At 42.7% G+C, this 23,780-nt stretch overlaps 1 protein-coding gene across 8 annotated transcripts in view; it reads left to right on the top strand.

Annotated features, from left to right (window-relative positions):
- TTLL11 (tubulin tyrosine ligase like 11) overlaps nt 1-23,780 on the top strand; it is a 227,167-nt gene that overhangs the window by 43,648 nt on the left and 159,739 nt on the right. For 7 of the 8 annotated variants that reach the window (XR_008996625.1, XR_005030802.2, XR_005030801.2 and 4 more), the window contains exons 2-3: nt 620-716; nt 6,978-7,111. Coding sequence is in view for 4 of the 8 variants with exons in the window: in XM_057498993.1 (XP_057354976.1) it covers nt 620-716; nt 6,978-7,111 (231 nt within the window). In the remaining 4 variants the exon portion in view is untranslated. The remainder of the gene's footprint in view (nt 1-619; nt 717-6,977; nt 7,112-23,780) is intronic. The other variant, XM_057498994.1, reaches the window with a different exon arrangement.

The raw sequence follows: 23,780 nt of genomic DNA, 5'->3' as shown, positions 1-23,780 counted from the left end.
GCACTGGGGATATATCCTGCCCTCATGGACCTTGTGTGTGTGTGTGTGTGTGTGTGTGTGTGTGTGTGTGTGTGTGTGTGTGTGTGTGTGTGTGAGAGAGAGAGAGAGAGAGAAAAGGAGGGAAGGGGGGAGGGAGGGAGAGAGAGAGAAGCTGTGAAAGCACGTTTTTTGGGGATTGGGTTGAAAGTTGCAATTTTCAGAGAAAGAGGTATGGCCTGGGATTCAGATAGACCTAGATTCAATCCTGATTCCTCCCCTTACCAGTTCTGTGTGGCCTTGGGCATGTTAGATTCCCTCTCTCGTAAAATGGGAATAACCTTTCTTAGGGTAGTTAAGAGGATTTACATGAGAAACTGCCTGTGAAGTCCTGAGTATAGTCCCTGCCATATAGAATCAGAACTCTGCCCCTCACTGGTTGTGACCATGAGCAGATTTCTTAACCTGTCTGAATCTGTTTCTTTATGTATAAAATAGGAGCGACTATCAGCTACGTCACGTGCTTATTGGGAGGATTACATCACGTGATGTGTGCCCGGTTAATCCGCCCGCTGTAGACGCTGGTGTGGCACCTGTTCCTCCAGGCTCTGTTACTGGTCACGTTTTTTTCTCTTCCTTCTAGTTCCCATTTGGCCGACGCTCGCCTTGTGACATCTACTGGCACGGAGTTTCATTTCATGACAACGATATACTGTCCGGCCAAGTGAACAAGTTTCCAGGTATCTGCTGTTATTGTTGGCATTGAAAAACGTTCCTAGGGCTGAGTCTAGGGCCGAGTCTCAGTTCTACAAAAACAGCATTTTGAGATCGCACTTGGTGACTCTGATTGGGAAATGCTGCCTACAGGCTGCCCTGCTGCCATTACCTTGGGAGGGAACTTAACACAGAGGGAATTGGGAACGACCCCAACGAGGGTTCAAAGATTGGAGGCTCAAAAACACAAGATGGGATTTCCTGGTCTAATTCCACATGATTTTCACCTTTTGGGTTATAGATACAGTATGAGGGTTTAATGAGGGGACTATATTTACAAAATGAAAAAAGAATAGACCATTTCACTTAAATTATTTGCAGGAAGTAGAAATATGAAAATTCTAGGAATATGTCACAAAAATGTCACCTTCCATTTTCTTTAGGCATCATATTTGGGGGTATCATTTAGAAAACCAAATACCCCAGTCTCCATTCTGGGAACATCAGGCTGCAGACAGGACCTGCCTTTTCCCAAAGGATATTATCTCGGTGGGACTTCCCTGCAAGGGGAACTCAGTGCTGGGAAAATGTCCCAGCCAGCACTTAAAATTCTCCCTCACTCCACTCCCAGTGTCCCCATATGTCTTTTCACTCCATTTTAATCTTTACCACCCTCTCCTGCTATGCTTGCTGTTCATTATTTTTCATGGCTCCATGAAGAGGCTGGTTAAGGGGAGTGGGTGTGCTTAGGAAAAAAGGAGCATTTGGTCAAGCTGGGTATGATCACAGCCAAAGGGGCTTCACCTCTTTTCAGACGTTTTGACATAACGTGCACAAACCATACTGTAGCAGAAGAATAAAGAATTTTTTTAAAGGAACATTGCCCTGAATCCCTTCCCTCATTTAACAGAACAACAATGTGAGCATTTCTATAATTCTTCCCAAACCTTAACCACGGCTATGTATCATTTTTACATAGTTGTAGCCAGTGTGTAATTACCTGAACATAAGGTGTTTTTTCTTAGTGTTATATGATTTATGCTTATTTTGTAAAAGAGAATAAATTTACTCTTTTTCTTTGGTGTTCGATGCCATATCTTTAAGAAAACACCTCTCAGAAAACCCAATAGCCATACATTATTCATTGGCTAGTTCTGCTACATCCCCATCTAAGTGTGCGACTACCAGAGGCCTTGCTTGGCTGGGGTTCACTTAGAAGAATTTAGGGCAGGAAAACACAGCTTGTGAGGCAATGTCAGGCATTTCTCCCCAGTGGTGTCTTTGCAAGGGTGAGCGGGGCTGGCTAGTCTCTGGCCCCTCAAGTGAAGGAGGCAAGACCCACGTTGGTGGCTGTGGGTCTGTTTTGGCTTGGACGCCCACAGGAGCAGCCAGCATCTCATGTAGCTGCTCCATAGCTTAGCTTCCAGGGTCCCTGCCAGGGTTGTGCTAAGTTTCAAGAATCACGACACTCAGGAAAGCCTGGAGCTGCAGCTTCCTTCCAAGTATTTATGCCATTTGCCTATTAGGGACCATTTCAACCACACGCTTTGTTGTCTAGTAACGCAGCTAACTTTCCATCTTTATCGGTTTCCAGGGGAACAGAACTAGAAAATTAACCCAAGTTTAAACTTGTCCTTAGAGAAGGAGAGAAGGTTTTGTCAGAGAACGAGAATGATCCTTGCAGCCAGGTTCTCACACACAGTTTAATGGCCTAGCTATTATTTTCTGTCTTGCTGCTCATAAAAGGTGACTTTTTAATGCCCCTAAAAGGACTTCCTGGGGTCTTGGGAGAACATAATTTGGAAGAGAACAACCGTTTGAATGAGGACAGAGTTCCTAAGCATGAATCATCAAATGAGGCTTCATCTACATTTCCCCCATTTGCTCACGCCTCATCTAATGGCTGAGCTAGGAAAGAAGTAGAAGCTGTGGCTCTACATTTGGAACACAAACTAGAAATACGGAGAAAAATACCCCAAACGACTAGCTTCATTAAAGGTGGTATGAGAATGTTCATTCAGAAGAAGCAGGTTTGCCCCATCCATATTCCATGTGCCAGTGATTGGAGCATGTGATTTTCCACTTTACTAACAGCAGTTAATTAGCTGGAGACAAAGCAGGCTCTCGGCCTCCTGGCAGAGGAGCAGGGCCGCCCCACTCGGGTCCCTGCCTAAGACCGCAGCCCTCAGGAATGAGGCCACTGCAGAACAACTGGTCCTTTGGCTCCAGTTTGTGTCCAGGCTTATCTTCTGTCTCTCACACAGCCTATTCTTTTAAAAGTGCCTTTTGTCTGTGTCGTATATTACTCAGGTTAAGTTCTGGTGGACGTGCCAGGCAAGTATAAACACCAAACAATGCTGAATAAACTGAAAACTTTTGGATCCCCATATGGAAGTAATTAATTTTGTTTCAGCACATTAGATTTTAGCCACTTTTCTATGCAATGTCCTTCAAGACATGTTATTACATCTTAACTGATGAATTGAGACATTCTGGAAATATGATCAGATTTAGATACATCTTTGCTTTAAGAAAGTCCAGAATTGTCAGTTCTCAACTTCCAAGCAACAGCTTTTTGCTGAGTTTCAGGATCTGAGAGGTATGGCTGCACATGGCACTGAGGGCCCACCATGAGGAGGGCCCTTGCTGTCAGAGAGAGGGGGTTCCAGTGAGGACCCTACGGAGGCAGCCATCTGCCGAGCACTGGTCTGGGCTGGGGATACAGATATGGGGGGAAAGGCCCGTTGAGAAAGAAGTCAAATTCAAAAATAGATGCTATGCCACAAGAAACTCGGGATGCCGTGGGAGTTTGGGACGAGGGCACGTGACCTAACCCAGGTTTGCATGGGGGACAGGCAGGGTGACAGGTCCTGGAGAAGAAGATTGACATATGAACCAAGCCTCCAGGGATGGATGGGCCTGACCCCCATGCAAAACAAGGGAGCAGAGTTGGTGCAAAGATGGAGGATTCTTGGGGTATGTCGCTGATGCAATGGGCAAGTGGCATGATGGTCAGGAAGGGTCATGTGCAACAGGGACAGAAAGCAGGGACCAACATACAGCACTGTTACAGTCTGAGGGTCATGGGGAGCCACTTGGAAATTTCAAGCCAGAGAGTGACACGGGCCAGCTGGTATTTTAGGAAGATAGATGCAGAGGGATGCACTGGAGGTGGGTGGAAAGGCCGAGAGAGGAACCAGCTAAGCGGCTGCTGCAGCATCTGGGCAAAGGATGAACTAATCAGTGGCAGCAGGACTAGAGAGAGAAGGATGGCTCTGAAAGTATTCATTTGTTGTTTGGTAGTTCTAATGTATTTTTGCCAAGAATTATTATTATAAATGATAACTTGGATTGAATAGTGCTCCCAACATAGCTCAGATTTTGCTTTTGTTTTGTTTTTTTTAAATTGGGTCAGGTAGGTCTGTGTGGGCAAGACTGAGGATCCAACTGTTACAGTCTGGTGCGTGAGACACAGCAGGACTTGAACCTCCAGTGCAGCAGACTGAAGAATGCAGGCCCAGACGAGTGGCTGCGGGCAAGCTCTTGGTGCAAGAAGCTGCCCTCTGAGTCAGGGAGTTTTCCCTTTTGGTAAGGAAGCTGCCACAATAGGGACACCTAGGATAGACCTAGCTGAGCAGCCCAGGTAGGCAGTCCTGTTAGTAGGCAGCAGGGGCCAGACACAGGGCTAAAGTCACAGGGGACCCCAGCCCTTGCCGGGTGGGCTTGGGGAGAACAGAGGAGGAACACTGGAGAGAAAACAGCAAAGGCATTGCTCAGATAGCCACTCAGGCACTGGGCACAAAACACAGGCTCCTAAAATCTGGGGACAAAGCAATGGAACCTCAGAAAAATAGTTAAACTCCTCCATATCTAATTGGAGTACAAAGTCAGGGTCAAATACTGCCTTGTTCTCAGTCTTGGTAGGGAGCTGATGGTTAGCCCTAGAGCCTTCACTCAGGCCAGAATGGGTCCCAAGAGCCTCGGGCAGGGGTTCCAGGCTGGGGTTGCATGCTGCAGCTGCTTAGCAGAGGGAGCAGAGCCTATGGCCAGCAGACCCTGGCAGTGACCTCCCTTTTCAGCTGCTTACCCTAGGAACATGTGCTCTGGCTCAGCTGGAAACCCAGACACTCCTGTCAGCTTCTTACTGAGAGAAGATGACACTCCGCACAGCTGTCTCTGAGCCACTGCCGAAGCCCAGATGCCAGCAGCTTCCACATAGGGTCTAATGAGGGATGAGAGATGGCTTCCCTGGCAGCACTGGGTGGGAATGCAGCATAGATATGGCAAAGGAGCAAAGGTTTCAGTGGTAAGTGGGTAGAGGGAGGTCCACCCTGGTGCCTTCTGGAGACAGGAGCTCAGGCAGGGTTAGGGGTGAGCCATCTGCAGCCTTGGGGGTGGAGGTGTCTGGGAAAAGCAGCCATTGGCTTGTAGGGCTTTTTAAGTTGCCTCTTTTCACTAGAGAACTACTTGCAGACAGACACAAAGGTAAACTCGGAAACATCTGCCAGCTGGTATGGGGACTGAAGATCCACATAACAAAGGGAGCCAGTGCAGATTTCAAATGAGTATTTGCTCCATTTCCTGGGCACTGATTTTCACAAAACTTCCCTGGCACATTCACACTGCACTCTACTCAACAGCGCTTCTGTCCGCGCCGTGGGAGTCTGTCTGACCTGCCCAGGGGTTTCAGAAGGAGAACCTGCCCGGCACTCTGCCATTAAAACGCAGAAAACACCACAGTGCTTTTTGGTCTAAAGACTTCATCTCCTTGTTATAAGGGACTGGATTGCAGTTAGTTATGAAGGTTTTCAGTTTAATGCTATTACCAAAACGTTAGGCAAATATAAGTAAAAAGATTCCCCAAAAGTTGAAATTTTGTTTTGTGTACTTTGTGTTTGGCTCCAGTGTTTACAACTCAAAAACTCCTTATCTCATAAGGAAGTTAAAAAGGGAAATGGCTATAATTTTCCAGACTCATAATTATTTCTTGGGCAGCTCAGAGCAGTGTGCTCAGTGAGTTTTCTTTAATATCAAAGAGTTCACCTGAGAGCACAGTTTATTAGAGCTTCTTAAGCGCCTTTATTTCTCTCTTAATCCTTCTCTATATCCTTCTGAACAAGAACTAAGAATCTGGGCATTGACATCTTGAAGCTGTGATCTTTAGATTTATTGCTCTTTTTAATATGCTGAGGGAAGCAAGAAATAGGTTATTAAAACCTTCATTCTCAAATGTTCACCCTTTGTTTCCTGAACAAGGGAGTTCAGAGAAACCACATTCATTCTGATTGTGCCCAGTTGGAACTTGTGGTAATTCAGACATGCCAAGCTGACATCTAACTTTGTACTTCCTATTAAAAATAACCTTGCTAAGCAAATTCCTAGTGTCAGCGGTGGAACTGTGTGGCCTCTTTCAGGATGAAGGCCATTTTTAGTCTCCATTTTTAGCAGTGATATTTGCCTTAAGAAGTTAGCATGCTACGATTTAAAAGAATTTTTACCTATTTTCTTAAAATTCGCGAAGATCTACACTGTTTCTTCTCCTGTCAGAGTTACTGAAGATGTTGCAAGAAAAAAAAAAGCCACTGTTCTTTTAAAATGTGTTATAAGCGAGACATTTCAGTCCCCTCTGGGCAAATTAATGAGATCTGATCAATGTCAGTGTCAGTATTTCTAACTGAAGAACTCCTACGGATTCCATTTTTCCCCTTAAACTATAAATCATGCTATGATATCCTTTTCCCTTCCTGTCCTTATTTCAGGGAGACAGATTTTATGCTGAAAGGTTTGTATATTTCTATTTTATACCGTTAATACTCATGAAAGATTAAAACAAAGCAACTTAATTAAGCTTCTCATAATATAATCAGAGTCCATTGGGTAGTATTCTCTAGGGTGTAAGATGGAAAAGTCTCAGAATTATGTAGGGTAGCCCCAAATTAAAGAGAATATTAAGTTTTAAGCTCAAGATGTAAATGCTCTTTATTCCTTATCTACGAGGATGACAAAGAATGGAATAATAAACTAGGTGGAAGCTCATTCTTTCAAACTGATGCTTCATTTTTGTAAGGAGCAAAAAATAATCCATCTAGGACCTCAAGTTTTTCATTTAGCTGGTAGGTCTTTCCAAACCATGAGTTACCGCTGCGGGGAACAATTCATACCTTTTTAAAAATTCTGTTTGAAAAAGTGAATATGTCGGGTGGGTGGTTTTAAAAGTCCCAAATAATGGCTGTTTTATAGCGAGTGGCCCACTGTTGTTAAAACCTCACAGCTTCTCTTCTCCCCAGGCATGACGGAGATGGTGCGTAAAATTACTCTGAGCAGAGCGGTGAGAATCATGCAGAATCTCTTTCCTGAGGAGTACAACTTCTACCCTCGCTCATGGATTCTGCCTGACGAGTTCCAGCTCTTTGTTGCTCAGGTAGATGGCACTCCGTCCCCATGACCCTTGAATTATATTATGGGGCACCTGTGGCCTGGGAGCTGTGTGCTGGGTCCCGTGTGCTGGGAGCTGGGGCAAGTGGTCCTCAGGAATGTGAGGCTGGCTAAGGGAGCATGTTAACAGTACACAGTAGGTGTTGGCAGCGATCAGGGCAGCTTGCAGAGTTGAACGGGTATGGTGACAGGTAGGTAAACTGACCAACTGGGTCGTGACGCAAGGAAGGCCAGTCTGAGGCTCATCTTGTTTGCTGGATCATAGATTTGCTTGGTATTTGGAGAGCCAGGGAGACTGCAGGAGCAGGTGGCTGAGCCCCAGGGACACCGGGACTGTCTGGGTGTATCCTAGAGGTGTGGTCTCCCCAGCATCCTATGGTATGAAATGTGCGGGACTGGGCTCTGTTTCAGGCCCGGGAGTAGGTCTGACAAACTGAGGGGGAAACTTTTTAAGTGTCCTGCTTTAAATCTGTTTCAGAATCAGTTTACAAATCACCCATTCTATATCGAAGCAATATGCTTGAGCATGAAATATTTGGGGACTTCACTACTGATTGTGAAACAGAACCAGCAGGGAAGCTGGATTCAGAATTGCCATTTTTCTTAGTCTTTTATGGCTTCTCTTAGGACCATTTTAAAGCCTTTGCCAACAGATCCTGTGATCCACACCATACTTCTGCTAAGGATTCTACAACAAATGCCTGTCTAACTGTGATAGGCTAGTGCTGTTTATTGGTCCTACTATGTTCCAGGCATTGTACTAGAAGTGTAACATTATTTCTTTTTATCCTCACAGCAATCTTGTGAAGTTGGTTGTATTATTTTGCCTGTCTTAGGGATGGGGAAACTGAGGCTCTGAGAAATTAAATGACTACCTCAGGAAGTACGATTTAAACCTATAGCTGATTTCAAGGCCTATATTTTTTAGACTGTATCTTATAGCCTGCATGTTGTTTTGGTATTAATATTAAATTATAAAACTTGTAATAATATTATGATTTGTTAAGCACAAAAAAGCTTGAAGAGATAATTTTTAAAAGGAAGCTTTCTCTGGGATGGTGGTCATATGGGTCTATACATTTCTTAAGATTAATTGACTTAGTAACTTAAAATGACCGTTTTGTATTGCTGCCAATTATGCTTCAATAAAGTTAATTAAAAAATAAACTATCAGCTGCTCCCCACACTCACCCCCCCAATTTCCCACTTCTGCAGCTCCACTCACACTGCGTCCCTCTGTGGAATAACTTTCCTTCTCATTTCTACAACTCTATAACTATTCTGCAAAGCCAAATTTAAATGAGATGCCAACTGTGCTTTCAAAATCAAATAAGTAAGAAGAGCATTTCCATCACCCCCAGGAGATCCTCTGTGCCTCTCTGCAGTCAATCCCTTCAAACCCAAGCCCAGACAACTGCTGATTGACATTCCCATTATAGATGAGTTTTGCCTTTTCAAGGAATCCCTATAAATGGAATCATACAGTATGTAGTTTTTGGAGTCTTTTTTGTTCTTTCAGAATTATGTTTTTGAGATCCATCCATGCTTGTTTTGTGTATCAGGGGCTTGTATTTTATTTTTATTGTGTTCCATTGTATGAATATACCACAATTTGTTTATCCACTCACCAATTGATGGATATTTGGGTTATTTCCAGTTTGAGGATATTATAAATAAAGCTGCTATGACTAATCATGTACAAGTCATTTTATGACATATATTTTAATTTCTCTTGGGTAATACCTAGGAGACGAATTTTTTGATCATGTGGAATGTGTTTTTTTTTTTTAATTAAAGTATCATTGATACACAATCTTATGAAGGTTTCACATGAGCAACATTGTGGTTTCAACATTCATCCATAGTATCAAGTATCCCCTCCTCCCCCTACACCCCATTGCAGTCACTGTCATCAGCATAGTAAGATACTATAGAGTCATTACTGGTCTTCTCTGTGCTATACTGCCTTCCCTGTGACCTACCTATATTGTGTGTGCTAATTATAATGCTCCTTAATCCCCTTCTCCCTCCCTCCCCCACCAACCCCTCCCCTTTGGTAGCCACTAGTCCCTTCTTGGAGTCTGTGAGTCTGTTGCTGTTTTGTTCCTTCAGTTTTGCTTAGTTCTTATACTCCACAAATGAATGAAATAATTTGGTACTTGTCATTCTCTCCCTGGCTTACTTTACTGAGCATAATACCCTCTAGTTCCATCCATGTTGTTGCAAATGGTAGGATTTATTTTATTCTTATGGCTGAATAATATTCCATTGTGTATATGTACCACATCTTTATCCATTCATCTGCTGATGGACACTTAGGTTGCTTCCATATCTTGGCTATTGTAAATAGTGCTGCGAAAAACATAGGGGTGCATTTATCTTTTTGAATCAGGGATCTTGTTTTCTTCGGGTAAATTCCTAGAAGTGGAATTCCTGGGTCAAATGGTATTTCTATTTTTAGTTTTTTGAGGAACCTCCATATTGTTTCCACAATGGTTGAACTAATTTACATTCCCACCAGCAGTGTAGGAGGGTTTCCCTTTCTCCACATCCTTGCCAGCATTTGTTGTTCCTCGTCTTTTAGATGTTGGCCATCCTAACTGGTGTGAGACAATATCTCATTGTGGTTTTAATTTGCATTTCTCTGATGATTAGCAATGTGGAGCATCTTTTCATGTGCCTGTTGGCCATCTGAATTTCTTCTTTAAAGAAGCGTCTGTTCAGATCCTCCACCCATTTCTTAATTGGGTTATTTGTTTTTTGGGTGTTGAGGCATGTGAGCTTTTTATGTATTTTTGATGTGGTATGTGTATGTTTATAAGAAATTGCCAAACTGTTCTCCAAAGTGGTTGTGCCATTTTATATTTATAATAATGACAAGTACATTATTAGTAATGTATGAGCATTCTAGTTCTTCCATATCCATGACAACACTTGGTGATAGCTGGTCTTTTTAATTTAACCATTCTAATAAGTGCACGGTGTCTTCTCATTGGTTTTAATTTGTATTTCCCTAATTCTTAATGACATTGAACATTATCTCATGTGCTTATTTGCCATCCAAATGTATTCTTTGATAAAATATCTATTCATGTCTTATGCTTGTTAAAAAACCTGAGTTGTTTATTTTTGAGTTTCAAGACTTCTTTATGTATTTTGAATATAGGTATTTATCACATATACCAATTGCAAATATTTTCTCCCCAGTCTATGCCTTGTCTTTTCATTCTCTTGAGAGTATCTTTTGAAGACCAGATTTTTATTTCTGATGAAGTCCAGTTTATCCATCTGATCTTTTATGGATCATGCTTTTGGTGTCATATATAAGGACTCCTCACCTAAGTCAAGCTCTCAAAGATGTTCTCCTATGTTTTTGTCTATAAGTTTTATAGTTGTAAGTTTAGGTCTATGATTTGTGTTAATTTTTCAATATAATGTGAGGTATGGATTGAAGTTCACTTTTTTTGCACATGGCTATCCAATTGTTTCAGAAACATTTGAATACTAACCTCCTTGAAATTGCCTTTGCACATATATTGAAAATAGTTGCTCAGGTATCTGTAGGTGTATTTCTGAATCATCTATTTTATTACATTGATATATTTGTCTGTCTTTATGCCAATACCTCACAGTCTTGGTTACTATAGTGTTACAATAAATGTTGAAATTAGTATGCGTAAGTCTTCCAACTTTGTTCTTCTGTTTCAGAGTGTCCAGGCTATTACAACTTTTTGATCTGCCATGTGAATTTTAGAATCAGCTTGTCAATATCTACAAAAGAGCTTGCAGGGGTTTGGGTTGGGATTGCACTGAATCTGTATATCACTTTAGGTAGAATCTACATCTTAATAATGTTGAGTCTTCTGACCCATGAACATGGTATATCTCTTCTTTTATTTGGGTCTTTTAAATTTCTTAGAGCAATTTTTTTTTAGTTTTTAGTGTACAGGTCTTTCACATCTTTTGTCAAATTTATTCTTAGGTATTTCATATTTTTGATACACTGGCAATGTCTTATTTTTAAACTTTAATCTCTAGTTGTTTATTGTGAGTATGTAGAAATAAAATTGATTCTTGTATATTGATCTTGTATCCTGCAACCTTGCTAAACTCACTTGAGAGTTTCAGTAGCTTATTTTGTAGGTTCCATTGGATTTTCTTTATAGACTATCATGGTCTCCTGGAATAGGATGGTTTTATTATGTCTTACATTCCAATTAGCTCTTTATTTATTTTTCTTGCCTAATTGCACTGGCTAGAACCCCCATACAATGTTGAGTGGAAGTGGTGAGAGAAGATATCCTGGACTTGTTCTTGATCTGAGGGGACACACGTTAGTTCCTCATTGTTAAGTATGGTGTTGGTTATAGATTTATTATAGTTGCTCTTTATCGGGTTGATGAAGTTTCCTTCTATTGCTTATTTCCATGGATTTTGTTTTATTTTTTATGAAGAATGGATATTGGATTTTGTTACTTTTCTTGAGTCTGAGATGGTCATATGGATTTTGTTTTTTAGTTTATTAATAGGGTGAATTATATTGATTGATTTTTAAATATTAAACAATCTTTCTGTTGCTAGGATAAATATCACTTGGTCATGGTATATTCTTTTTCTATATTTTTGGATTTGATTTACCAAAATTGTATTTTGTTCTGTAGTTTTCCTTTTTTTTGCAATGTCTTTGTCTGCTATCAGGGTAGTGCTGCTCACATAGAATGAGTTGGAAGTATTCCCTACTTTTAAATTTTCTGGAAGAGTCTGTATAGAATTGGCCACTTTGAAAAGAAAGAATAAAATTGGAGGACTTATGTTCCCAGGGAGTCTACTGAGCTGGATTCTTTCTCAAGGTTGTAAACTGGGGCAATCATAGGGTTCACATCTGATTCTTGTCTCTCAGGAATCACTGTCCTTTGCTTCCCCATGTCCAGTATCTTAAAAACTATTTAATATACTTTGTTCATTTTTTTTTTTTTTTGGTTGCTTCAGGTACGAAGGTAAATCTAGTTTCTGCTACTATATCTTGGCTGGAAGTGGAAGTTCTCTGAATGAATGATTACATAACAATAGCAATAGCAATGTTTACTGAGCATTTTTACCTGGTTTACTTAATTTAAAATTCTTCAGCAACACTAGTAGAGTTCTTCTCTTATTCATCAGAGAGGAAACTGAGGCACAGAAAGTTAAGGAATTCTGCTGAAGTACCACAGCTTTGAAGATTGGTTTCAGAGCCATTACTTTTTACCTTCTGTGATATGATATGGGAGAATATTTGAATAGATATGTGGATGAGGTACAGAAATATTCCAGATAAAAGAGTAAAACTTTGCTGATGATGAGGGGGGGAGGGTGGGCAGAGTAGGGAGCAGATGGGAGAGAGGGAGAGAGGCTTCCCTTCCTGGTAGAGGTGATCCAATTTGGAATAAGGAACTTACTTGGAAGACTAGCTGAAGAAGAGCATTCCAGACAAAACCAATAGCTTGTGTAAGCATACAAGGACATGGAGGAGTATAGAATATGGCAATAACAAGCAGCTGGGTGTTACTGGGCCTTAGGGGAGGGCTTGATGGTATAGGTGAACTGTGAGAAGTAGAGGCCAGATTGTGGACGGCGTGGGATGCCAAGTTAGAGTTTAACAAGGGGAAGATACGATACGAAGGGTTTAAGTAGGGGGCAGGGAGGAGTATGGTCAGGTTTCAGTGTTAGAAAGGTAACCTTTCGCGTAGAGTAGGTGGGAAGAGCAGAAGAGGGAGACCTCTGGCAAGGGTGTCCTGCCTGTCTAGGCAGCAGATCCCCGAGGGTTGTATCAAGACACCGAGGAAGGAGTCATATGCTGAGAAGGGACAGATGAGAGGCATATATATATGTAAGATGGAGTCTATAGGGCTTGGAGACAGATCAGAGTGGGGGGTGAGGAAGAAGGCCGAACCGCAGCCCTCAGGAACCAGGTGGGTGTGCCGTTTGCCATGATGTGCAAGAGGGGCAGGGTGACTGGAGAAGAGGGAAAGCAGAGCAGGTACTGCGGCTTAGCTGCCGGCTTGCTGATTTTAGCCTGTCAGAGAGCCTCTTTGTCTCTGGTAAAACAGAGAGGTGGGCTTAGGCGATTTCGCCTGGCCTTTTCCTGTTTGAACATTTCTTCGCCCTGAAGCGTTCAAGTCCATTTGATTGATGCTGAAGGTATTTGGGACTACATGGTTCTCTAATATAAAAAAGGATTTGTCTCTAAAACAGCATTAATTTAGCATCTGCTGCTTCAGGGCCTGGCACATGCAGAATGAAACCATGAAAAACCCTGCTGTACTCACTTGCTGGAAAGCCCGGCACCGTCTCTTCTTCCTCATGGGATCTCAGGCAAGTCCCCCTCCTCTCAGCCCCGTATCTCCAGCTGTTAAATGGGGAACCTCAGAGTGGTGTGGGCATCCAGTATTTGATGATGAAACGCTTTATTAGTTGCAAACCTGATAAAAATGTGGGGCATTCTTATTTTTAATATCTCCTTTGTTTTAATGCAAAACAATGCATTCGTATTAAGAATTCAAATGATACAGGAATGTGTAAGGTAAAAAGTGGAAAAAAATCCCACCACTCCTCAGAAAATCCTGGACACTTCAGTGTGTATCCTTCCAGTTTTTTCCCGTTCATAAACATATATACACAGTAACACACAGAACTCTTTTTCTTAAACAAAAAAAAAGGGTTATACTATACATTCTCTTCTTTAGCCTGCTATTCCCAACACTGACTGTTTTATACATCCTTCCACGTCACTGCTGCCAAGTATCCCCCTTTAAATGGATGCACCATGACTTTCAAAGTCATTCTCCTGTTGACACACATTTAGGTAGTTCTCATATTCCTTGGTTCAACATACAATGCTGTGGGGAACACCTCATGTAGGTATCTTTATACACCTGTGCCAGCATCACCTTCACATAGCTATCTCAAAGTCATATTGTTAAAGGATAATGTGCATTTACGTATTTGACAGGTAAGGCCAAACCAGGCTTCGTTTGAAATGGTGTACTTGATTGTGCCAGTAAACAAAGTCTTGTCAATGCACTGAAAGTGAGCTCAGCTCTCAGCCGTGTGCCCTTGGGCTTTGCTCTGTGACTCCTGGTAACAACTGGAGGACGTGGGAGTAGCTGAAAAACATTTAAGACATCCCACTCTGTAGGTGTTGAGTGAGGATTAAGTGTCTTTCATCAGAGAGAGGGGGAGAGCCTCATCACTTCTGCTCTGCCTCTGCAAAGTTGGTACCTAAATATGATCAGCAGGTGGCACTAGGAGGAAGCAAGTAGGGCTCAGTGGAAATTTTTGTGAAAATAGAGGCGGTTGCAGGCTTTCTTTCCAATGTTAGCAGATGGTCAACAAAAAAAATCCTTGGAGTTTATTTTGCATATGGTCTTCCATCTGGATATTTGAGAAAAGTACAGTTTTGTTATCAAAACAGTATTTATTATGGTGAAGGAGTTTGTATTTCGTAGCAGAAGAATTTTTCAGTGGAGAAAGCCAAAAAGCTGTTCAATAACGTTTTGCGGTTTCTTGGAGGGAACCATCAAGCCTGGGGTTCTTATGTTTTCCTCTCCAGTCACCACCCTAAGTTAGCTTCTATTGATTCAGCTCCTCAAGGCTGAATGAAGTGCATTATTTGCAAAAACCCCAGAGAACAATGTTTTCCACTGGATTGAGGAACTAGGAAAATGTGGAGTTATAAGTGGGTCAGAGTCAAGGCAGAAAGAAAACCTGCAGTGTGAAGCATATATTCCTTGGCACAGGTGTATAAAGATACCTACATGAAGCTGATGGCATGCGTATCACATCGCCTTCTGGTGAATGGATGCCTCACACCATTTTCCTTCATGTAGACGATATGCTGATTTGGCTGACTTAGGGTCACCCGATGGGTTATCCAAACAGGTTTCAACTCCTTCATGCGTCCCGTGGAGGCCTGCCCATCCTGCACCCTCCGCTCTCTTGGTTTCCCACCTCTCCCTCTGGGGTCCTTCCATGTCCCACTTCTAGGTGCCCCGTGGCTCTGCAGCCCCTCCTACCTCTGCGGCGTTTTGGACACTGGGGCACTGGTCTTCATCCTTCGTGCCCCTTTCCTGCCTCCAAGGCTGCCTTCTTATACCTGGCCAACTGGGCTAATTCCTCAGACCCCTGGTTATCTTTATTTTCTCTTGAAGGCCCCCTCAAGTTTTATTTGTTTTTCTCTTTTCCTCGTCCTTGTGCCTGTGACACCATCTAGTGACTGCACGTTTAGTTGTCTTTCCCTCCCACTCTTAAGTCCCACAAAACAGACAGTGACTGGATCCGTCTCATTCATCACTGCATCCGTAGGGCCCACCACAGTGCCTGGCACATAGTAGGCACTCAGATGTGTCTTCCAAATTGAATTGCAAACTAATGTGCAGGTGCTATGGTTTAAGAATTTTTGTCTCTTGCAAGTGTAGCCATCAAAAGTTAGCTTCTCCGAGGCCAAAAACCCAGCCTGTCACCTAACAAGTGTGTGGGGCCAGACTGGGGCCATGAGGAACTGATCCAAAATGATGCCATCCAGGGAGATGGTAGCCAGCCCGCTGACCTTTCCATGGTGATGTCTCCAACACATGTGCAGCCAGCTTGGGAGCCGGCATGGAGACGAAAATGTCTTCTGCTTACGCAGCATGGTGCCCCAGGGGCTGAGACTGTGGACCAGGGCTCTGGTGCCTAACTGGTAAATGACTGAAGACAGAAGCAACGGGCTCCAGCTGTCAGGAGGCACATGATTCCGAGCTACTAGCAGAGACTACAGGAGCCATGGTTGAGCCGTGGTTTCACTCCCTGTCTGCTTCAAGTTGTATTTCCTTTGTTGCCAAAAATAGAACTTCACCTCCTGCTTTGATATATCATGCTGTTCTTGTGCTCCTTGCTTAACAGTTCAGTTTTTCTGGAAAAATGGTACCATCTGAAACTCAAGAGGTTACTCCTCTCTGGTACATGTCAGTCCCTTTCATTAGGAAGCCTTGTAAATAGCTCCAGTGACAACTGGCATCTGCCTAGTACTTTGCAGTTTTCTGAGGGCTTTTTATGTCCATACCTTGTGTTGTTCTTACTCAGTTTGGGGAGGTATCATTATCTTCAGTTTACAGATGATAAAATAGAGGTTCAGAATCAAAGGTACTTGCTCATGGTTGTATGTGACTCTATCACTGCTAATGCACTCCGATTTCTTGGTTTACCTCAAACATTTCCTGAGACCTACTAAGTGCCAAATCTAGGGAAACAAAACAAATTAGATATAGTCTTGTTCTTAGCAGTCATTTAATGTGAAATTAAACACTGGATAGAAGTCCAGAGACCTGGGTTCAGGTCCTGACTCCATCTCTTTCTTTTTATACCCAGCTCTATTAAGATAAAATTGGCATGTAACATATGTAAGTTTAAGGTATACAGTGTGATAATTTTATACACATATGTATTGTAAAATGATTGCCCCAATAAGGTGAGTTAACACATCCACCCACCTCACACTACCACAAATTTTTTTGTGGTGAGAACATTTAAGATCTACTTTCTCAGCAACTTTCAAGTATACAGAATGGAGTTTTTAACTACAGTCACCATGCTGTACATTAGATCCATGAATTTACTCATCTTAAAACTGGAACTTTGTACCCTTTGATCAAAACCCCATTTCCCTCATACCCCAGCAACTGGAAACCACTGTTCTACTCTGTTTCTGTGAGTTTGGATTTTTTGTTAGATTCCACATATTTATAAATGAGTTGAGACAGTATTTGTCTTTCTATGACTTATTTCACTTAGCATTATGCCCTCAAGGTCCATCCATGTTGTTGCAAATAGCAGGATTTCCTTTTTTATTATGGCTGCGTAATATTCCATCATATATATCACATTTTCTTTGTTCCTCCATTGATGGGCACTTTGGTTGTTCCCATGTGTTGGTTATTGTGAATAATGTTGCAATGGACGTTGCAGGGGGTTGTGTAGATACTGCTTAGGGATAGTGATTTCATTTCCTTTGGATCAATATCCAGAGTTGGGATTGCTGGATCATATGGTAGCTCTAGTTTTTTTTGAGGAATCTCTGCACTGTTTCCCATAGTAGCTGCACCAATTTACATTCTCACCGGTAAGTGTGGGGTGATATCTCACTGTGGCTTTGATTTGCATTTGCCTGATGATTAGTGGCACATCTTTTCCTGTTCCTGTTGGCCACTTGTCTATCTCCTTTGCAGAAATGTCTGTTCTAATCCTCTGCCTATTTTTCGGTAGGATTATTTGTTTTTGTTTTGTTTTTTGCTAATGAGTTCTTTATACAATTTGGATATTAACCCTGTATTTGATCTATGGTTTGCAAATATTGTCTCCCATTCAATAGGTTGCCTCTTCATTCTGTTGATTGCTTCTTTTGCTGTGCAGAAGCCTTTCAGTTTGATGTAGTCCCACTTGTTCATGTTGCTTTTGTTGCTTGGGTTTTTGGTGTCATATCCTGGCGCCGCTCTTAACTGGCCGTGGGACCCTGACCAAGTCATCTCTCCCCTCCCCCAAGGCTTCAGAGCTTCCTTTGCAAAAGAGAAGATTGTAGATATCACTAAGGTCCTTTCTAGTTCTAATCTTTTGTGATTCTGTGAGTTCGGTTTTCTCGGACTTCCACAAAACTCCCTGCTGGAGTTGAAATTTTGCACAAATTTCTGCTGCCAAGGTTTCATTTGGAACACAAAGGGCCTTATGTAATCAATCATCTTCTTGCTAATGCCAGGTCAGCGCAGCCTGGGGCTTAGTGAAGTGCTGATAATGAAGGCTGCAACACAGCTGCATCTGGAACCCATTGCGGGGTTGGCTGGCACCCAGGGCTCCGGCGGTCTCCTCGCCCCTGCCCCACTCCTCCCAGGAGGGTAACAGGAGCTGGGTCTGCACCTTCCTTCCCAAGTGGTCCAGGGGTGTGGTGGGCCGAGACCAGCAATTATTGGTCAAGCCAAGACATCCTTCCTGTTGGTTCCCAATTAAGCCCATTCAGAAACATTCACATCGGTTTAGGTTCTCACATCTCTTGGCTGGTTCTGTTGTGGGATACCTGTGCTGGACTTGTCCACTTGACACACTCAGTGACTAAGTTACTGAATTGATGACTCCAAATCTATGGAGACCTTTTCTGATACCCCCTCTTCCATTCCACCTCCCGCTTTCCTGCCACCCCGACCCATGGACAGCTCCCTTGTGCCCAATTCTATACTTTCCCTCCATTAAAGGACCCCAAAACACAGTTTCTGGTTGAGAGATAGTGAGGCCAGGGTTTGGGGTCAGGATAGACCTAAGTTAAAACCCTTTCTTCATCACCTTCTAAGTGTGTACCTTGGGTAAGTTATTCAGAGCCTCAGTTTCCTCATCTGTAGTGCCATAGGGATGCCATGAGAATCACACCACATCCTCTCATTTACTTCTCTGCTGTTCCTGCTAGATGAGGGCCCCACAGAGCTTAGTAGATTCATCTCGATCTCCTAAATATGCCCAGCATAGAGGGGACTGTAAGGCTTTTGTGTGAAGTGAATGAATACTGAAAGAGGTTTCCTGTCTTAGATGGGCATTTAAGCTGGAGCTAAGAAGGCTTAGACAAAGTATTCTAGGTGTTTCTGTCTTATTGGAAATGTGGAAATGGACTTATTTTAATTTTTAATAGAAATCTGATCTTGAGAATAGTTATCTCATTATTTGATGAGAGATCATTTGGGGGAGGAAAGAGCTAAGACTTCTCTTTCGCTGAATGGCATCCCAGATTAGCTTAAGTTTTTTTTTTCCCCTTGGATTTTTCCCCCCAGAGAAGTCCTGGGCAGTAAGACTTTTTAAGAGTAAAAGCTCTATTGTTTAATATTCTAAACTTCTACTTGGCCCCAAATACATTTAGCATTTTAAATCACTATTATAATCCTGCTACTTGGCAGTACTGATTTATTATGTGGGACTTGAATGTGTAGAGATGAATGTGATCATTAGCAGGGCCAGTGCTTGAACGTGATTTTTCCCTCTACCGGCAAGCTTTTATAAAGAAAACGTGAAAGAGGTAAACATTTTTCTGGAGACTATTTTAAAGGTCAAGAGAACCCTGCTTCCCAACATGAGCAAAAGCTCATCTTTTATCCTTCAATTTCTGTCCTTTCATTTCATTCTGCAAAAGTTCTTGGTGATGGCACCTCAGTCGCTTGTGGAAGGGGGATGTCTACTTTTCTAGGAAGAGTGGCGCCAATCTGGACTTCCGTGCCTGTTTCAAAGGGAAATTATGAAAATTGCTGTCTGTCCCTTCTTTCCTCGTTTCCAAAGAAGTGAAGAAATTGCTCCTGCTCTGTTTCTCGTTCAACTTCTTTTCTGTGTAATTGCTTCTTGGATGAGTTCTAATGAAAGGCGAGGCAAAGCAGAGATTTGGATTTAGAAAGACACGGTGATCGAGTCTCCTGGCCTTGTTACTGAACCGATTCTCTTGTTCTCCCCTCTCTCCCCAGCGCGCACTCCCTTCTTCCACCTCCTTCTGAAATTAACCCCGCACGTTTTCTAGAAGTGTTAGAAGAGGAGGATAAAAGGATTTGTTTGGCTGGAATAGATACTAATAACAGTGCTTCTCTGTTCTTTTGGACCTTACGTCCCCCTTCCATTTTCTTTTAACTTTCCCTCGACATTTTTCAGACTTACTGAAACACTGTAAGAATAACACAGAGAATTGCTATACACCCTTTATGCAAATTGCCTCAAATGTTAACATTTTACCACATTTGCTTTTTTTCTTTTCTCTGTCCTCTCTGAGAGTGAGTTTTATACATGATGCTCCTTCACTCCTGAACTGCTGTGGGTATTTCCTAAGTGAAAGAACATTGTCTTCCATAACTGCACTGTAATTATCAAAATCATGCCATTAACATTGATTCCATACTATTACCTAATCTAATCATTCATACTCAGAATTTATTCAGATTTTGACAACTGCCCCAGTTATGGAGAGCAAGAGAGAAACCCTGGATCACGCAGTGCCTTCAGTTGTCATGTTTCTTTAATGTCCTTTAATTTGGAAGAATTTCTTAGGCTTTCTTTGTGTCTCATGACACTGATATTTTTGGTGAGTACAGGCTAGTTATTTAGCAGACTGCCCCTCAATTTGGGTCTGTCTGGGTTTCCCCATTATTAAATTCAGGATATGCGTGTTGGGCAGGAATAGCACAGATGAAGTATTGCATTTTTCTCAGGGTATCATCTCTAGAGGCACAAGACATCAGAGTGTCCTGCTATGGAGATGTTAACTTTAATCATTTGATTAAGGTGGCATCTTCCAGGTTTCCCCTGAAAGATGACTATTTTCTCCTCTCTAGTATCTTGTGGGAAGAAACTTCAGGATGATGGAAGACCCTGTTACCCCTCAGACTTTCACCCTCTAGGTTTAACCTCTGTTAATGATTCCCTTCGAATCAGTTATGGTTGCAATATGACCAAATGGTACTGATCTAACCTCATCATTCCGTCTATGTTTTAGTTGAATTTCCACTACAAGGAAGAGCTTTGCCTTCTCATTTATTTAGCTATGTGTGTATGTCTGCATATTAATGTGGGCTTGTGGATTCTTATGTTATTCAATAGTTTATAATCCTTTACTATCATTATTTATTTTGATGTTCAGATTATCCAAGATACGGCCAGTGGAGCCCTGTGTCCTTTGAACAGTCCCTGTTACTCTTTGAACAGTCTCTTCCTTTTGCCACAATAGGATGTTCCAGGCTTTTCTAGTCTTTTCTCTGCACTAGCCTTGGAATCCACCAAATCTCCAAGCATCTGTACATCCGTCGTTTCTGTCGGTGGACACTCAGTGTGCTCGGGTCTGCAGGGCTGTCATTCCAGTGCCCTCCCCCTTTTGGAAAAAATAGTTTGTGACATTCTCCTACTATCCTGGAATGAAATATAATCAACCTACACACGTAGTTAAAAAAAACAACACCCACTCTAAATGTTCTCTGAAAGCAAAAATAAGGAAAAGTTCTTTATAAAAAATGCTCTACATTTTAGCAAGTAAATGCTTTGGCCCAGTTACCCTAGAAGACAATGAGGTGGTCAGATGCTTGTAACTACCTATAATGAATATACCTGGATATAAGATAAATAGGACAATTTGATTAAGCATTGTGACTTCTCTCCTCTCTCTCACTATAATCTCTCTCTCTCTACTATTTTATATATATATATACATATACACACATACACACACACACGCACGCACACACACACACACACACACACACACACACACATAAGCCACCATGCCATCTATTTGCATAATTATTGCAATCCTGGAAAATCGTGATGCTTAACTGAGATCACACAGAAAATTCCTTTTGTTCCTAAGTGACGGGGAGTTGGGTTCTGGGCTGTCTCTGGGGTGTACGTAAACAGGTCTTTCACTTCACGAAGGTGTGCCAGGACCACCCAGCGGGCTGCGGCGGTCTGGCATTGGGGCCCCTGCCCACCAGATGCCCTAACACTTCCATTCTCTGTGAAGAGCAGAAATGCTCCTAGCAATTTCCAAAACCCTCCCTAGGTGGCGGTAGCTGCCTCGTTGAGAGCCACGGATTCATCTGTATGGAGCAGAAGCATCTTCCTCTCTCTTAAGAAACACAGATGCTGTTATATTGCTTGAAGGTGTTTAATTTTTAACACTTTCCAGAATGATGTCTAACTTTACACATTCCCTGATCCCCACTTTACTTGAGAAATAGGGACGACCCCGATCATCTCCCCGCCTGGGTGGGGAAGCAGCCTCAGCTCCCTCCTGCGGGTGGCCAGAGCTTGCACACAGGGAAGGTGTCCGCATGAGGGAGGAGGGTTTGTGGCCTCTCATAGCACAGTGCCATCCCGCAGGCAGCCCTGTCGCCCCCTTGTCCAGAGAGCACATAGACCCCTGAAAGCCCGAAGCCAACAAACACCTCCATGATACAGATGAGGAAACTGAGACCCAGAGAGGGCAAGAGACTTGGCCAAGTCACACAGCAAGTCGGAGATACTAACTAGGCCTAGAGTTGAAGAAGTTTGTGCCAAAGAACAAACAAATCTTAGGGATTGGAAAGGACCTGAGAGAACATCCAGGTGAATTCCCTGCACACCTGGACAGGGGACCAGACTCCAGGCTGTACTCGATCATTTTCAGAAATGGGAAATTTAATATTTTTCTAGGTAGTTATTCCACCAGGGGACTGTTTTAAATTTTAAAAGATTCCTGAGTTGGGGCTTTACTACCTGTGTCTCATGCTCCCTTCCCCACCCCTGCTGGGTGTGGTTTGGCCCTCTTGGTCCCATGGAACATGTATGTTCCCTGTAGGCCCCATGACATCCCTTCAGAAATTTCAAAATTGTATCCATGTCTCCTGAGCTTTTTTAGCTCTGGTCTCTGACATTGTACCCGACACTGAGATGATCGTGATGAATAAGCCTGACATTGTTCTTGTCCCTGTGGGACTTTAAGTGGAGTCGAAGGGCAAATACTCCACAGGCATGGACACGCAGGTGGAGGCTGAATACCCCCACTGCCTTTTCCAAAGTGGTGGAGTGGAAAGAGCTTGGCAGTGGAGCTGGCCACACTTGCGTTGACACTGTCTGCAGCTACAGGTGTGGCCTTGCACTATTACATGCTTAGCTCTTTGGGCCTTGTTTCCTCCTCTGTAAAACTCAAACGATGACTCTGCCACATAAGGCAGTTGGCAGATGAACACTCAATAGAGTACTAAGTAAGAAGGCTTTGAGCCCGCAGCACAGTGATATAACTACATGGTGGTCTCCTGCTCCTGCCCTTTTCCCTCCACCCGTGCGGAATGTTTGAAGCGACCTCTAGACATGTAGACAGGGCTTAAAGCTCAGAATAAAACGATTTATCAGAATAATATTACTAGATTGATCTGCTGCTCTTGGGCTCCACCCTTTGGTAGATTATCATGTGATACTGTAAAAAGTATACAGGCAAAACACTAACGAGGACGCCATGCCCATTTGGATTCGAGGTAAAGAAGCTCCCTCAGATGAATTGTTAAATGTTTAATGTTAATACTCATACTGACTAATGTCACCACTGACTTACATCACCATTATCACTCTGTCTTATACATCAAAGTTATAATCAGCCTACATTATTAATCTGATTATATGTGAGCTCCTGCCGGGGTTCTCCAAGTACATTATAGTTTGAAAAGTGTTCCCTGGTCATGCAAGTCGGGGAAATGCTACACCAGAGAGGTTTATCATAATCCCATTTGATGGATGAAGACATTGACGCTGGTGATGCCGTGGTGTAACAAGTACTCTACTATTTCTTGTACTTTATCTCTGTGGCTGTTCAGTTTATGGGACCGTACCTGGCATCCTGAGTGATATCCCGTTTTGGCTGTAGCATAGCCATCCTGTCTTCATGGGTCTTAGGTGGGGTCTCCCCTAGAGAGTGTGGACTTTCCAATGTCAGCATCAGGGGACCTCTCATGAGCCTCCGGGGATCTGCAGGTGCTCCCAGGGCATGGGAAAACACTCTTCTGCCATCTAGGGGCGCACTAAGGAAGATCCCTGTCATGCTGAGAGGAGAGTATCTGTAAATGAAATCATCCAGTTGCATGCTCCTCTGTTTTTCCCTTCTGCTC

The sequence above is a fragment of the Manis pentadactyla genome, chromosome 3 (assembly GCF_030020395.1).
Source record: "Manis pentadactyla isolate mManPen7 chromosome 3, mManPen7.hap1, whole genome shotgun sequence".
NCBI classification, from domain to species: domain Eukaryota; kingdom Metazoa; phylum Chordata; class Mammalia; order Pholidota; family Manidae; genus Manis; species Manis pentadactyla.
Note: the sequence above shows the minus strand (reverse complement) of the source record. Positions and strands in the feature narration are given on the sequence as shown.